Genomic DNA, 16,082 nt, shown 5'->3' with positions numbered 1-16,082 from the left:
CCCTTGAGGATAGGGATGCTCAGATTCAACGGCTGAAAGCTAACATGGCAGTTGCACATAACCGGATGAAGTAGATCTACAATCGGTGCCACCAGGATCGGACGTTTGCAGTAGGAGCTTAGGTCTACATCAAACTCCAGCCCTATCGCTAGACCTCGCGACCCATCATGGACCAAAAGTTGGCACAAGGGTACAAAGGGCTGATGGACCGATCATGGACCAAAGGTACAATGGGATTCTCGACCCATCATGGACCAAAAGTTGGACCAAAAGTTGGCACAAAGGGCTAATGGACAATGTATTTAGCGCGCTCCATTGACGGTACGTTTTGGCGTCTTTTGACGACATCCTCGTTTACAGTCGATCGATAGAGGAGCACCTACACCACCTTCGGACAGTTATGGAGATATTACAGGCCCACAGGTTGAAGGTTACGAAAGGCAAGTGCCGTTGGGGGCGGCAACGAGTTGAGTACCTAGGGCACTTCATCTCTCCCACAGACCCCTGTAAAGGTGGCTAGCAAGGTGCAATGGCCATGACTGAAGATGCCCAAGGAGCTCCAAGACTTCCTTGGCTCAACAGGCTACTACTGTTGGTTCATTCAGGGCTACGGGAAGATTGCAGCCCTGCTGACCACCCTACTCCGCAAAGGTGGGTTCGAGTGGGACGACACAGTGGAATGCGCATTTGACGATCTCAAGCAAACCCTACTCGAGGCGCCCATGTTAGCACTACCAAATTTCATCAAGACCTTTATTGCTGAGTGTCACACATCTGGGATCAGGGATCGGCGCAATTTTGATGCAAGAATAGAGACTCGTAGCATACATGAACAATGCCCTCTCACAACGGTCGCGCCAATTGTGGACGTACGAGCAAGAGATGTTAGCCCGTGGTCCACGCTGTTAACGAGTGTCACCTATACCTGATCGGAATGCGGTTCATAGTGCGCACCAATCAAAGAAGTCTGCCCTACTTACTCGAGCGGCAAATCCAAGATAGATATATCTAGTAACAAAGTATAATTAGTGATGAGGGGATATTAATTTACTTCTACTCCTAGGTTATCTTACTTTTTCTCCTAAGATAAACTTAAGGCTAGAATACTTTCTCAATGCTCGGATGCTTAACAAAGTAGCCCAACCCCTCTAATATATAGAGGTCGGTTATAATGAGTCCCACTAGGACTAGCTCTAAAAGTTGACACAACTCGAAATAGGATTTGCATTAAAGGATTACATGACTTAATTGGACTTGCCTTAAAGGCTTACTTGACTTAATTAGACTTACCTTAAGGGCTGTCATAACTTATTTGAACTTGCCTTAATGGCTCATATGACTAAACTAGACGTGCCTAAAAGGCTTATATCATGAAATAATTAAAAGATAAATAGACTCGATCAATCGAGCTCAATGTCCCTATGAATTGATCCGATCAGACCCAGATCACATCATGGGGTCAGTTGTCAAAAGAAGCTCTTCCATTGCCCTACGAAGTCGGTGAGAGGATCACTAGGTGGTAGGAACTTCCCTCCTTGAGGTTGAGTGGGAGGACCAAATCCAGCATTGCTTGGAGCCGGCCGGGATCCTCTCCAGTCCGTAGGGCTCCTTCGTAGTTCCTTGACCTTCTCCTCCTTGCTATAGAAAAGGCCTCCAACAATGTCCAAGGCCTCATGGCCTTGACCTCCGCTTGTATGTCGGACCTGAGTCCACTGATGAAGGTGCTGCGGTGGGCTGAGTCTGACCAACCCGGTACAATTCTCTCAAATTGTTCTTGATAAGTTCGGACCGTGGTCCGTTGAGTTAGCTTAGTCAAGATTGCTTGGAAGTCTTCATACTATGTCAGACCGAACCGAGTACATAGGGTGGATGCAAACTCATCCCAAGATGGTGACATCCTCCAAGTGGAATGAGGCTATTAGGACCTTCTGGCGGTCTGGAGTCCATTGGTAGGTGAAGAACTGATCCGCTCGATAGACCCAGTCTAGTTGATTTCCTCTTGCGAACTGGGGAAATCGAGTTGTATGGTTCGAACTTGAGCCCCACAAATGGCTCATCTTCATGGATGGCATATCCTCGTTACCTGCATGGGTCTCTTTTGCCATGTGGAGGGGGCCCCATTGTGGCATTGGTTCCATGACACATTGGTTCGGAACATTGCCTGCCTTAGCCGTACGTGGCTCGAGCCAATCTCTAGCCGTAGGTCGCTCAAGCCCTGGTCTTGGTGTAGGCAGTTCATGCCAGGGTCTACCTCACTCTATTTTGGGCTAGACTCTAGCTACGGGTGGCTCGGTTTAAGCCCTAGGCACAGGTGGTTCGGGCCAAGCCTTAGGTGCCGTCTAGTTAGACCAAGACCTAGCCGTTGAATGGGGTGGAGTTTTAGGGTGCTGAACTCCATGTCGTGTGCCTAACCCTGGTGGGTTCGTCCATGGGTCCACCACAAAACCTATGACATCTTCCTCTTTAATTAGTTCCGCGGTCATAGGTTCAGGAGCCGCAACACTCCTCTCTATTTGTGCTCATGAAGTCCGTTCATCATGGAGTTCGCGAAGGTGGACACTAACCATCTCAACAATGAATGCATGTATTGATTGCAAGGATTGAAGCACCTCCGGCTAAGATGTTGAGGGAGGTGGGGTCCGTGGTTCTGGCAGTGGATCGGCATGAATAAAGACGTGCGCAACTACATCCGCACATGCGAAGTATGCCAACGAGCCAAAGCAGATAAGAATAGACCAGCCAGCCTTCTCCAACCCCTTCCCGTGCCCGAGAAAATCTAGGAAGATATTTCGATGGACTTCATTGAAAGCCTATCGACCGTCCAAAGGCGATCGGTTATCATGGTGGTGGTCGACTACCTCTCCAAGTATGCGCACTTCTCAGCTTTCGCGCACCCCTACACCGCACGGAAGGTCGTGGAGGTATTCGTTAGCGACGTGGCTAAACTTCAAAGCATACCACGATCTATTGTATGAGCTCGGTATACCATCCCCAGAGGGACGGGCAGACAGAGGTCTTGAACCTGGGTTTGGAGCAATATCTACAATGTTGCGCTGGAGAGGAGCCAAGGCGGTAGCTCCACTTCTTACCATGGGCAGAGTGGGCCTACTTAAACTTCCAGATGACTCGCGGGTGCACCAAGTGTTCCATGTTTCAGCTTGGCAAGCCTGAGTTGCAGCTGAGACAGCTGTTGTGGCCAACATACCCGATTCAGCCACACCAAGTCAGGATACTAATTGACTCTGGCTTACATTGAATCCGATGGTCACCCGTCACCCCCAACCCAATTTGTCGCACCAACTTCTCATCCATGAAATCATCTGTGCAGATCCTAGGTGAGATGTTCCGGTTGGACCTATACCGTTTGCCTCTCAAGGGGGCCGACTTGGTGCTAGGAGTTCAATGGCTTCAGGGTTTTGGCCCAATCCAAGTTGATTTTGGCTTGATGCGGATGGACTTCGAGACCAATTCAACTCAAAGGGTTGTGACCGAACACCAGCGCTAGCCTTCAAGCCCTAATCGGGTTACTACAAGCTGGCTGCCATGGCTTATTGATGTGGTTGGTCTCAACCACAGAGGAACCTAACCCAGGTAACACAATAGAGATCACACTTCTTCAGGGGTTTTATCAAGTCTTTGAAGAGCCACAAGGACTACCGCTAATCTGAGACCACGATCATCAGATAGAGATCACACCGAGAGCCGGACCAGCGAATGTGAGGCCTTACCAGTATCCACATGCCCAAAAGGATGAGATCACATGGCTGGTGCGAGAGATGCTCGACAGAGACATCATCTAGCCATGCCATAGCGCCTACTCTTCGTCGGTGCTCCTAGTGCGAAAGGACAACTCATTGGGATTCGGCGTGGATTGCCGAGCACTTAATGCCATCACCATCAAGGACCAATATCTGATACCGTTATTGAGGAATTATTGGACGAGTTAGCTGGTGCCAACATCTTCACCAAGCTAGATTTGTGGGCCAGCGCAAGATCAAGGTCTGGGCAACCAACATTCACAAGACAGCCTTTCGAACCCATGACGGATATTACGAGTTCTTTGTAATGCCCATTGGGTTGACTAATGCCCCGGCAACTTTTCAAGGGCTGATGAATGATGTATTTAGCCCACTCCATTGACGGTAAATTTTGGCATCTTTTGATGACATATCGTTTACGGTGTCGATCGAGAGAGGAGCACCTACAACACCTACAGATAGTTATGGAGATATTACAGGCGCACGGGCTGAAGGTTTTTATGAAAGGCATGTGCCTTTGGGGGTGGCCACAAGTTGAGTTCCTAGGGCACTTCATCCCTCCCACAGATCCCGCAAAGGTGGCTAGCATGGTGCAATGGCCATGACCGAAGATGCCCAAGGAGCTTCAAGACTTCCTCTACCCTGCAAAGGTAGGTTCAAGTGGGATGACAAGGCAGAACGTGCATTTGAAGATCTCAGGCAAGCCATGATCGAGGTGCCCATGTTTGCACTACCAGATTTCACCAAGACCTTTGTTGCCGAGTGTGACGCATCTGGCATCAGGGATCGACGCAATTTTGATTCAAGAATGGCAACCCGTATCCTACATAAGCAATGCCCTCTCACAACGGTTGCGCCAATTGTTGACGTACGAGCGAGAGATGTTAGCCTGTGGTCCACGCTGTTAGCAACTGGCACCTATACCTGATCGGAATGCAGTTCGTAGTGCGCACCAATCAAAGAAGTCTGCCCTACTTACTCGGGCGACGGATCCAAACTCCTACGCAACATAGGTGCTCTCCATATTGCTCGGGTATGATTGTCTATGACTTGGTTTACAAAAAGGGTTCAGAGAACAACGTAGCCAATGCACTCTCGTGCCAACCTAAAGCTGTTGAGCTAGGCACGGTAATGATTCCAACCCTCCCCCTTGTTAGACTAGGTCATGGATGCCACCTTGAAGGAACTAAGCCTAGTGCAACTTGTGGCGCAGGTGACTCAAGACCCATCAAGTCAGATCGAGTAAAGCACAAGAGACGGACTAGTGCTCAAGTGGGACCAGATCCTAATCCCAAACAATGCAGACCACCTTGATTAGCAACATCCACGGCTCAGCGCTCACGGGCCACGAGGACATCTTCCGGACCCACAAGGGACTATGACTCAATTCCTGGTGGACCGGCATGAAGAAAGACGCGCGTAACTATATCCACACATGCAAAGTCCGCAACGAGCCAAAGCAGATTAGAATTGACCAGACCATCTCCAACCCCTTCCTGTGCCCGAGCAAATCTGAGAAGATATTTCAATGGACTTCATTGAAGGCCTACCGACCATCCAAGGGCGATCGGTTTATCATGGTGGTGGTCGACCGCCTCTCCAAGTATGCACATTTCTCAGCGCTCGCCCACCCCTACACCGCACGGAAGGACGCGAAGGTCTTCGCTAGTGACATGGCTAAACTTCACAGGATACCACGGTCTATCAGATGAGCTCAGCATACCATCCACAGAGGGATGGGCAGATAGAGGTCTTGAACCCGGGTTTGGAGCAATCTACGCCGGAGAGCAGCCAAAGCGGTACCTGCACTTCTTATCATGGGCGGAGTGGGCCTACAACTCTGCCCACCACTCAACCATAGACATCACACCGTTTGAGGCTGTTTATGGTAGGCCGCCTCCTACCTCAGTCTCCTACACACCAATTCGACGGAGAAAAAGTGCAAACACTGAGGAAAACCATTGAGGATAGGGATGATCAGATTTGACGGCTGAAGGCTAACTTGGAGGTTGCACAGAATCGGATGAAGCAGATCTAGAGTCGGCGCACCAGTATCGGACATTTGGAGTAGGAGCTTAGGTCAACATCAAACTCCAGCCCTATCGCTAGACCTCAATTCGACCCATCGTGGACCAAAAGTTGGCACAAAGCTACTTTGGGCCGTACCAAGTGATTGAACGGGTAGGCAAGGTGGCCTACCGATCAAGGCGCCCATGTTAGCCCTATTAGATTTCACCAAGACCTTTGTTGCCGACTGTGATGCATCTGGGATCAGGGATTTGGCACAATTTTGATGCAAGAATGGCGACCCGTAGCCTACATGAGCAATGCCCTCTAACAATGGTCGCAGCAATTGTGGACGTATGAGCGAGAGATATTAGCCCAAGGTCCACGCTGTCGGCGAGGGCTATACTTGATCGGAATGCGATTCATAGTGCGCACCAACTGAAGAAGTCTGCCCTACTTACTCGAGCGACGGATCCAAACACCAACGCAACAAAGGTGGCTCTTCATGTTGCTCCAAACACCAACGCAACGGGTGCAGCCGATGTACTCTCGTGCCAACATGAAGCTGCCAAGCTAGCCACCCTATTGATTCCAACCCTCCCATTGTTGGACCAGGTCATGGCTGCCACCTTGAACGAACTAAGCCTAGTGCAACTTGCAGCTCAGGTGACTCAAAACCCATCAAGTCAGATTGAGTATAGCACGAGAGATGGACTAGTGCTCAAGTGGGACCGGATCCTAATCCCAAACAATGCGAGTTGTAGACCGCCATGATTAGCAATTTCCATGACTCAGCCCTCGCGGGCCACGAGAGCATCTTTCGGACCCACAAGCGACTATGACTTGATTGCTGGTGGGCCGGCATGAAGAAAGACGTGGCAATTACATTCGCACATGCGAAGACCGCCGACAAGCCAAAGAAGGTTAGAATCAACCAAATTTGGGATGATATTTCAATAGACTTCTTTGAAGGTGTATTGACCGTCCTATGGCGATCGGTTTATCGAGGTGGTGGTCGACCGCCTCTCCAAGTATGCACACTTCTCAGCGCTTGCCCACCAAACACCATACGGAATGTTGCGGGGATCTTCGTTATCGCTTGCCCACCCCGACATTGACCAGACAGGCCTTTGGCTTCACTAATTCCTCGTTTATAGTCGATCGACAGGCACATGGGCTGAAGGTTTTGAAAGGCATGTGCCGTTCGGGGCGGCCATTAGTTGAGTACCTAGGACACTTCATCTCTCCTGCAGACCCCACAAAGGTGGCTAGCATGGTGCGATGGTCATGACCGAAGACGCCAAGGAGTTCCAAGACTTCCTCGACTCAACCGGCTACTACCCTTGGTTCATCCAGGGCTATGAGAAGATTGCAGCCCCGCTGACCGCCCTACTCCGCAAAAGCTGGTTCGAGTGGGATTACAAGGCGGAATGAGCATTTGAAGATCTCAGGGAAGCCCTGATTAATGCACCATATTAGCACTACCAAATTTCACCAAGACCTTTGTTGCCAAGTGTGATGCATCTGGGATCACGGATCAGCGTAATTTTGATGCAAGAATGGCGACTTGTAGCCTACATGAACAATGCCCTCTCAAAACGGTCGCGCCAATTGTCGACATACGAGCGAGAGATGTTAGCCCAAGGTCCACGCTGTTAGCGAGTGACACCTATACCTGATCGGAATGCCGTTCGTAATGCCCACCAATCAAAGAAGTCTGCCCTTCTTATTCTGGCGACAGATTCAAACTTCTGCGCAACAAAGGTGACTCTGCATGTTGTTCAGGTATGACTGTGACTTGGTTAACAAAAATGGTGCAGCCGATGCACTCTAGTGCCAACCTAAAGCTACCGAGCTTGCCACCCTATTGATTCCAACCCTCTCATTGTTGGACGGGGTCACGAATGCCACCTTGAAATAAGCGATCCTAGAGCAACTTGTGGCTCAGGTGAATCAAGACCCATCAAGTCAGATCGAGGACAGCACGACTGACAGACTAGTGCACAAGTGGGATCGGATCCTAATCCCAAACAATGCAGACTTGTAGACCGCCTTGATTAGCAAGTTCCACGACTCAGCACTCCAGGGCCACGAGGGCATCTTTCAGACCACAAGTGACTATGATTCGATAGTTGGTGGACCAGCTTGAAGAAAGACGTGTGCAACTACATCCGCACATGCGAAGTATGCACACTCCTCAACGCTCACCCACCCCGACACCGCATGGAAGGTCGCACCTACCGAACTTCCAACGGCAATCGGTTTATCATTATAGTAATCCGATACCGGAGGACTTATTGGACGAGTTAGCTGGTGCCACCAACTTCACAGCAAGCTAGATTTGTGGGCTGGCGGCTCTCACAAGATCAGGGTTCAGGCAACCAACATTTGCAAGACAGCCTTTCGAACCCATGACGGGTATTAAGAATTCATTTTAATGCCCATTGGCTTGACTAATGCCTCGGCAACTTTTCAAGGGCTGATGAACGATGGATTTAGCCCACTATATCAACGGTACATTTTGGCGTCTTTTGATGACATCCTCATTTACAGTTGATTGACAGAGGAGCACCTACCCCACCTATGGACAATTAAGGAGATATTACAAGCACAGGGGTTGAAGGTTATGAAAGGCAAGTGCCTTTGTGGACGACCACGATTTGAGTACCTAGGGTACTTCATCTCTCCCACAGATCCCAAAAATGTGGCAAACATGGTGCGATGGCTACGACCGAAGACGCCCAGTGAACTCCAAGACTTTCTCGGCTCAACTGGCTACTACCGTCGGTTCATCCAGGGCTATGGGAAGATTGCCGCCCCGTTGACCGCCATACTCCTGAAAGGCAGGTTCAAGTGGGACGACAAGGCGGAACGACCATTTGAAGATCTCAAGCAAGCCCAGATTGAGGCGCCCATATTGGAACTACCAGATTTTCACCATGACCTTTGTTTCCGAGTCTGACGCATCTGGGATCACGGATCAGTGCAATTTGAATGCAAGAATGTCAACTCGTAGCCGACATGATCAATGCCCTCTTAGAACGGTCGCATTAATTATCAACGTACGAGCGAAAGATGTTAGCGTGTGGTCTATGCTGTTAACCAGTGGCACCTATACCTGATCAAAATGCGGTTCAGAGTACGCACCAATCAAAGTAGTCTGCCCTACTTACTGAGGCGACGGATCTAGACTGCTGCGTAACAAAGGTGGCTCTCCATGTTGCTCGAGTATGACCGTGGCTTGGTTTACAAAAAGGGTGCAGCCGATGTACTCTCATGCCAACTTGAAGCTGCCGAGCTAGCGACCCTATTGATTCCAACCCTCCCATTGTTGGACCGAGTCATGGATGCCACCTTGAACGAACCAAGCCTAGTGCAACTTGCGGCTAAGGTGTCTCAAGACCCATCAAGTCGGATCGAGGACAGCATGAGAGGCGGACTAGTGCTCAAGTGGGACCGGATCCTAATCCCAAGCAATGCAGACTTGCAAATAGCCTTGATTAGCAACTTCCACGACTCAACACTTGCGGGACATGAGGGCATCTTTTGGACCCACAAGCGACTGACTCGGTTACTGGTGGACCGGCATGAAGAAAGACGTGTGCAACTATATCCACACAAGCGAAGACCGCCGACGAGCCAAAGAAGATTAGAATCGACCAGCAAGCCTTCTCCAAACCCTACTCATACCGGAGCAAATTTGGGAAGATATTTCAATGGCCTTCTTTGAAGGCCTACCGACCATCCTACGGTAACAGGTTTATCATGGTGGTGATCGACTGCCTCTCCCCAAGTATGCGCACTTCTCAGCACTCGCCCACCCCGAAACCACACGGAAGGTCGCAGATGGTTTTGTTGGTGACGTGCCTAAACTTCATGGGATACCACGATCTAACGAATGAGCTTAGCATACCATCCACAGAGGGACGGGTAGACAGAGGTCTTGAACTCGAGTTTAGAGAAATACCTATAGTGGTACGCCAGAGTTTGGAAGCTCCACTTCTTGCCATGGGCGGAGAGGGCCTCCAACGTTGCCCACCACTCAACCACAGACATCACGCCGTTTTTGGCTGTTTACCGTAGGCCACCTCCTACCTCGGTATCATACACACCTACTCGACGGACGGAAAGTACAAACATTGAGGAAATCCTTGAGGATAGGAATTCTCAGATTCGACGGCTGAAGGCTAACTTGGCGGTTGCACGGAACCGGAGCTTGGGTCTACATCAAACTCCAGCCCTATCGTCAGACCTTGGTTCGACCCATCTTGGACCAAAAGGTTGCACAAAGGTATTTTGGGCTGTACCAAGTGATTGACCTCGAGACCAATTGAACTCGAAGGGTTGTGACTGAACACTAGATGCGGATGGACCTCAAGACCAATTGAACTCGAAGGGTTGTGACCGAACACTAGGGCTAGCCTTCAAGCCCTTATCGAGTTACCACAAGCCGGCTGCCATCGCTTGTTGATGCGGTTGGTCTCAACTACAGAGGAACGAAGCCCAAGTAACACAACTGTCATTGATTTGGACTCACATCTCCAGCGGTTTGATCAAGTTTTTGAAGAGCCACATGGACTACCGCCGATCTGAGACCACGATCATTGGATTGAGATCACACCGGGAGCTGGACGAGCAAATGTGAGGCCTTACCAGTATGTATCACACGGCTGGTGGAGATGCTGGACAAAGCCATCATCCTGCCAAGCCAAAGCGCTTACTCTTCATCAGTGCTCATGGTGTGGAAGAAGGACAACTCATTGCGATTTGCCATGGATTAACCGGCACTTAATGCCATCACCATCAAGGACCAATATCCGATATTAGAGGAATTATTGGATGGGTTAGCTGGTGCCACCATCTTGACACCAAGCTAAATTTGTGGGCCGACTATCACAAGATCAAGGTCCGGGCAACTGAAATTAACAAGACAGCCTTTCAAACCCATGAGGGGTATTACGAGTTCCTCAAAATGCCCCAAAAACTTTTCAAGAGCTGACAAATGATGTATTTAGCCCACTCCATCGACGGTACATTTTGGCATCTTTTGACGACATCCTCGTTTACAGTCGATTGAGCGAGGAGCACCTACGGACAGTTATGGATATTACATGTGTAGGGGCAGACTTGGTGCTAGGAGTTCAATGTCGTCAGTGCTCTTGGTGCAGAACAAGGACAACACATTGCGATTCGCCATGGATTACCGTGCACTTAATGCCATCACCATCGAGGACTGATATTCGATACTGAAGGAATTATTGGACGAGTTAGCTGGTGCCACCATCTTCACCAAGCTAGATTTGTGGCCCGGCTATCACAAGATCTGGGTCCAAACAACCGACATTCACAAGACAGCCTTTGAAACCCATTACCTCCTACCTCGGTATCCTACACGTCGACTCGATGGACGGAAAGTACAAACATTGAGGAAAACCTTGAGGATAGGGATGCTCAGATTTGACAGCAAAAGGCTAACCTTGAGGATAGGGATGTTCAGATATCTACAATCGGCGCCACAAGGATCGGACATTCGCAGCAAGAGCTTGGCTCTACATCAAACTCCAGCCCTATCCCCAGACCTTGGTTCGACCCATCATTGATCATATGCTGTCACAATGATATTTTGGGCCGTACCAAGTGATTGAATAGGTAGGCGAGGTGGCCTACCAACTTGATCTTCCAGATGACTCGCGAGTGCACCCAGTGTTCCATGTTTTAGATTTGCAAACCTGAGTTGCAGCCAGGGCAACTGTTCCGGCCAACATACCCATACCAGCCACACCGAGTCGAGATAATAACTGACTCTGGACTACATCTAATCCGATGGATGAAGTCACCCCTAACCCAATTTGTCGCATCAACTTCTCAACGATGAAACTATGTGCGCAGATCCGAGGTGAGATGTTCTGGTTGGACTTGCACCCTTAGGCATTCTAGGTGGCCGACTTGGTGCTAGGAGTTCAATGGCTTATGGGCTTACGTCCTAGTTGACTTTGAGACCAATTCAACTTGAAGGGTTGTGACAGAACACTAGGGCTACCACGGCTTGTTGATGCAATTGGTCTCAACTATGGAGGAATCGAGCCAAGGTAACACAACTGCCACTGATTTGGACTCACATCTCTAGGGGTTTGATTAGACGAGCGAACGTGAGGCCTTACCGGTATGCACATGCCCAAAAGGATGAGATCACACGGCTGGTGTGAGTGATGTCGGAGGGAGCCAGCATCCCGCCAAGCCATCGCGCTTACTCTTCGTTGGTGCTCCTGGTGTGGAAGGACAACCATTACAATTCGCCGTGGATTGCCGAGCACTTAATGCGATCACCATCAAGGACCGATATCCGATACCAGAGGAATTATTGGATGAGTTAGCTACTGCCACCATCTTCACCAAGCTAGATGTGAGCTGGTCGGCTATCACAAGATCTAGGTCCGGGCAATCGACGTTCACAAGACAGCCTTTCAAAACCAGGATGGGTATTAGAAGTTCCTTGTAATGCCATTTGGCTTGACTAATGCCCCGGAAACTTTTCAAGCGCTGATGAACGATGTATCTAGCCCACTCCATCGACGGCACGTTTTAGCGTTTCTTAATGACATCCTTGTTTACAGTCGATCAAGAGAGGAGCACCAACACCACCTACGGACAATTATGGAGATATTACAGGCGCAGGGGCTGAAGGTTATGAAAGGTAAGTGCCTTTGGGTACGGCCATGAGTTTAGTACCTAGGACACTTCATCTCTCCCACAGATCCCACAAAGGTGGCTAGCATGGTGCGATGGCCATGACCAAAGATGCCCAGGGAGCTCTAAGACTTCCTCGGCTCAACCGGCTACTACCGTCGGTTCATCTAGGGCTACGGGAAGATTGCAGCCCCGCTGACTGCCCATTTCTGCAAACGTGGGTTTGAGTGGGACGATAAGGAACGCGCATTTGAAGACCTCAGGCAAGCCCTGATTGAGGCGCCCATGTTAGAACTACCAGATTTTCACCAAGACCTTTGTTGCCGAGTGTGACACATCTGGGATCAAGGATCAATGCAATTTTGATGCAAGAATGGCAACTCGTAGCCTACATGAGCAATGCCCTCTTAGAACGATCGCACCAATTGTCGACGTGTGAGCGAAAGATGTTAGCGCGTGGTCCACGCTGTTAGCCAGCGGCACCTATACCTGATCGGAATGCGGTTCGGAGTATGCATCAATCAAAGTAGTCTGCCCTACTTACTCAGGCAACGGATCCAAACTCTTGTGCAACAAAGGTGGCTCTCCATGTTGCTTGGGTTTGACTGTGACTTTGTTTACAAAAACGGTGGAGCCGATGAACTCTCGTGCCAACTTGAAGCTGCCGAGCTAGCCACCCTATTTATTCCTACCCTCCCAGTTTTGGACCAGGTCACGGATGCCACCTTGAACGAACCAAGCCTAGCGCAACTTGCGGCTCTGGCGACTCAAGACCCTTCAAGTCAGATCGAGGACAGCACGACAGATGGACTAGTGCTCAAGTGGGACCGGATGCAAATCCCAAAATATGCAGACTTGCAGACCAACTTGATTAGCAACTTCCACGACTCAGCGCTTGCGGGCCACGAGGGCATCTTTCGGACCCACAAGCGACTATGACTCGTGTGCTGGTGGACCGGCATGAAGCAAGACGTGCGCAACTACATCCGCATATACGAAGACCGTTGATGAGCCAAGGTAGATTAGAATCGACCAGCCGGCCTTCTCCAACCCCTTCCCGTGCCCGAGCAAATCTAGCAAGATACTTTAATGGACTTCTTTGAAGGCCTACCGACCATCCTACAGTGATCGGTTTTTCATGGTGGTGGTCGACCACCTATCTAACTATGCATACTTCTCAGCGCTCACCCACCCCAACACAGCACGGAAGGTCACGGAAGTATTCGTTAGCAATGTGCCTAAGCTTCACGCGATACCACGTTCTAACAGATGAGCTCAGCATACCATCCACAGAGGGATGGGCAGACAGAGGTCCTGAACCCAGGTTTGGAGCAATACCTACAGCGCTACACTGGTGAGCAGCCGAAGCAGTAGCTCCACTTCTTACCCTGGGCGAAGAAGGCCTCCAATGCTGCCCACCACTCAGCCACAGACATCACGCTATTTGAGGCTGTTACGGTAGGCCGCGTCCTATCTCAGCATCCTACACGCCGACTCGATGGCAGAAAGTATGAACATTGAGGAAACCCTTGAGGATAGGGATGCTCAGATTTAAAGGCCAAAGGCTAACTTGGGGATTGCATAGAACAGGATGAAGCAGATCTTCCAGATCTTCCAAAAGTTGACACAAAGGTACTTTGGGCCGTACAAAGTAATTCAACGGGTAGGCGAGGTGGCCTATTGACTTGATCTTCCAGATGATTCGTGGGTGCACCCAGTGTTCCATGTTTCAGCTTTGTGAGCTTGAGTTCTAGCTGAGGCAACTGTTCCGGCCAACATACCGATCCAGCCACACTGACTCTGGCTACATCGAATCCAATGGTGAGATGTTGTGTCACCCCCACCACAATTTGTCGCACCAACTTCTCAACCATGAAATTATGTGCGCAGATCAGAGGTGAGATGTTCTGGTTGGACCTGCACCCTTTGGTGCTCTACGGGGCCGACTTGGTGCTACGAGTTCATTGGTTTCAGTGCTTAGGTGCAATCCTAGTTGATTTTGGCATGATGCAAATGGACCTCAAGACCAATTCAACTCGAAGGGTTGTGACCGAACACTAGGGCTAGCATTCAAGCCCTAATCGAGTTACCACAAGCCGGCTGCCATACCTTGTTGATGCGGTTGGTTTCAACTACGGATGAACCGAGCCCAGGTAACACAACTGCCGCTGATTTGGACTCACTTGCCCAGGGGTTTGATCAACTCTTTGAAGAGCAGCATGGACTACCACTGATCCAAGACCACAATCATTAGATCGAGATGACACCGGGAGCTGGACAAGCGAACGTCATGCGTGACCGGTGTGTATCCATATGCCCGAAAGGATGACATCACATAGCTAGTGCGAGAGATGCTGGACAGAGCCATCATCGCGCTAAGCCATAGCGGTTACTCTTCGTCTGTGTTCCTGGTGCAGAAGAAGGACAACTGATTGCGATTCCCCCTGGATTACCGAGCACTTATTGCCATCACCATCAAGGACCGATATCCGATACCGGAAGAATTATTGGACAAGTTAGCTGGTGCCACCATCTTCACACGAAGCTAGATTTGTGGCTCGGCGGCTATCACTAAATCGGGGTCCGGGCAACTGATGTTCACAAGACAGCTTTTTGAACCCATGACGGGTATTACGAGTTCCTTTTATAGACCATTGGCTTGACTAATGCCCCGATAACTTTTCAAGGGCTGATGAACGATGTATTTTGCCCACTCCATCGACGGTACGTTTTGGCATCTTTTGACGACATCGTCAATTACAGTCGATTGAGAGAGGAGCACCTGCACCACCCACGGATAGTTATGGAGATATTACAAGCGTAGGGGCTGAAGGTTATGAAAGGCAAGTGCCTTTGGGGATGCCCATGGGTAGAGTACGTAGGGCACTTCATCTCTCCCACAGATCCAGCAAAGGTGGCCAGCATAGAGTGAGGGCCACGACCGAAGGTGCCCAGGGAGCTCCAAGACTTCCTTGGCTCAACCGGCTACTACCGTCGGTTCATCCAGGGCTACGGGAAGATTGCAGCCCCGCTAACCGCCCTACTCTACAAAGGCCAGTTCGAGTGGGACGACAACGCGGAACACCTATTTGAAGATCTCAGGCAAGCCCTAATCTCGGCTTTGTTGCCGAGTGTGATGCATCTGGGATCAGGGATCGATGCAATTTTGATGCAAGAATGGCGACCCGTATCCTACATGAGCAATGCCCTCTTTGAACGGTCACACCAATTGTCGACGTACAAGCGAGAGGTGTTAGCTCGTGCTCCATGCTGTTAGCGAGTGGCACCTATACCTGATCCAAATTCCTGCGCAACAAAGGTGGCTCTCCATGGTGCTTGGGTATGACTGTGATTTGGTTTACAAAATGGGTGCAGCCGATGCACTCTCGTGCCAACCTGAAGTTGCCGAGTTAGCCACCCTATTGATTCTAGCCCTCCCATTGTTGGACTGGGTCACGGATGCCACCTTGAACGAACGAAGCCTAGTGCAACTTGCGGCTCAGGTGACTCAAGACCCAGCAAGTCAGATTGAGGACAGCACGACTAGCGGACTTGTGCTCAACTGGGATTGGATCCTAATCCCAAACAATGCAGAATTGCAGACCTCCCTTATTAGCAAGTTCCAATACT

The 16,082-nt window shown here is 50.1% G+C and overlaps 1 protein-coding gene across 1 annotated transcript; it reads left to right on the top strand.

Annotated features, from left to right (window-relative positions):
- The first annotated feature begins 8,478 nt into the window (after positions 1 to 8,478).
- Positions 8,479 to 13,391, top strand: LOC140761210 (uncharacterized). Its single transcript, XM_073098453.1, has 3 exons — positions 8,479 to 8,721; positions 12,380 to 12,459; positions 13,001 to 13,391. Exons 1-3 carry the CDS (start codon positions 8,479 to 8,481, stop codon positions 13,389 to 13,391), a joined length of 714 nt encoding a protein of 237 aa, XP_072954554.1.
- Positions 13,392 to 16,082: the final 2,691 nt, after the last annotated feature.

This window comes from Typha angustifolia, chromosome 6 (assembly GCF_048772165.1).
Source record: "Typha angustifolia cultivar Huaian chromosome 6, ASM4877216v1, whole genome shotgun sequence".
In the NCBI taxonomy this organism is placed as follows: Eukaryota; Viridiplantae; Streptophyta; class Magnoliopsida; order Poales; family Typhaceae; genus Typha; species Typha angustifolia.
This window is presented reverse-complemented; position numbering and strand designations above follow the sequence as displayed.

Excerpts from the sequence above, each read along its gene's own strand:
- LOC140761210 (XM_073098453.1), top strand. The coding sequence starts at position 8,479 with ATGGTGCGATGGCTACGACCGAAGACGCCCAGTGAACTCCAAGACTTT. Across the intron at positions 8,722-12,379 it reads ACCATGACCTTTGTTTCCGA|TCGATCAAGAGAGGAGCACC; the intron begins GTCTGACGCATC and ends CCTTGTTTACAG. Across the intron at positions 12,460-13,000 it reads GGGGCTGAAGGTTATGAAAG|GCAACGGATCCAAACTCTTG; the intron begins GTAAGTGCCTTT and ends CTACTTACTCAG.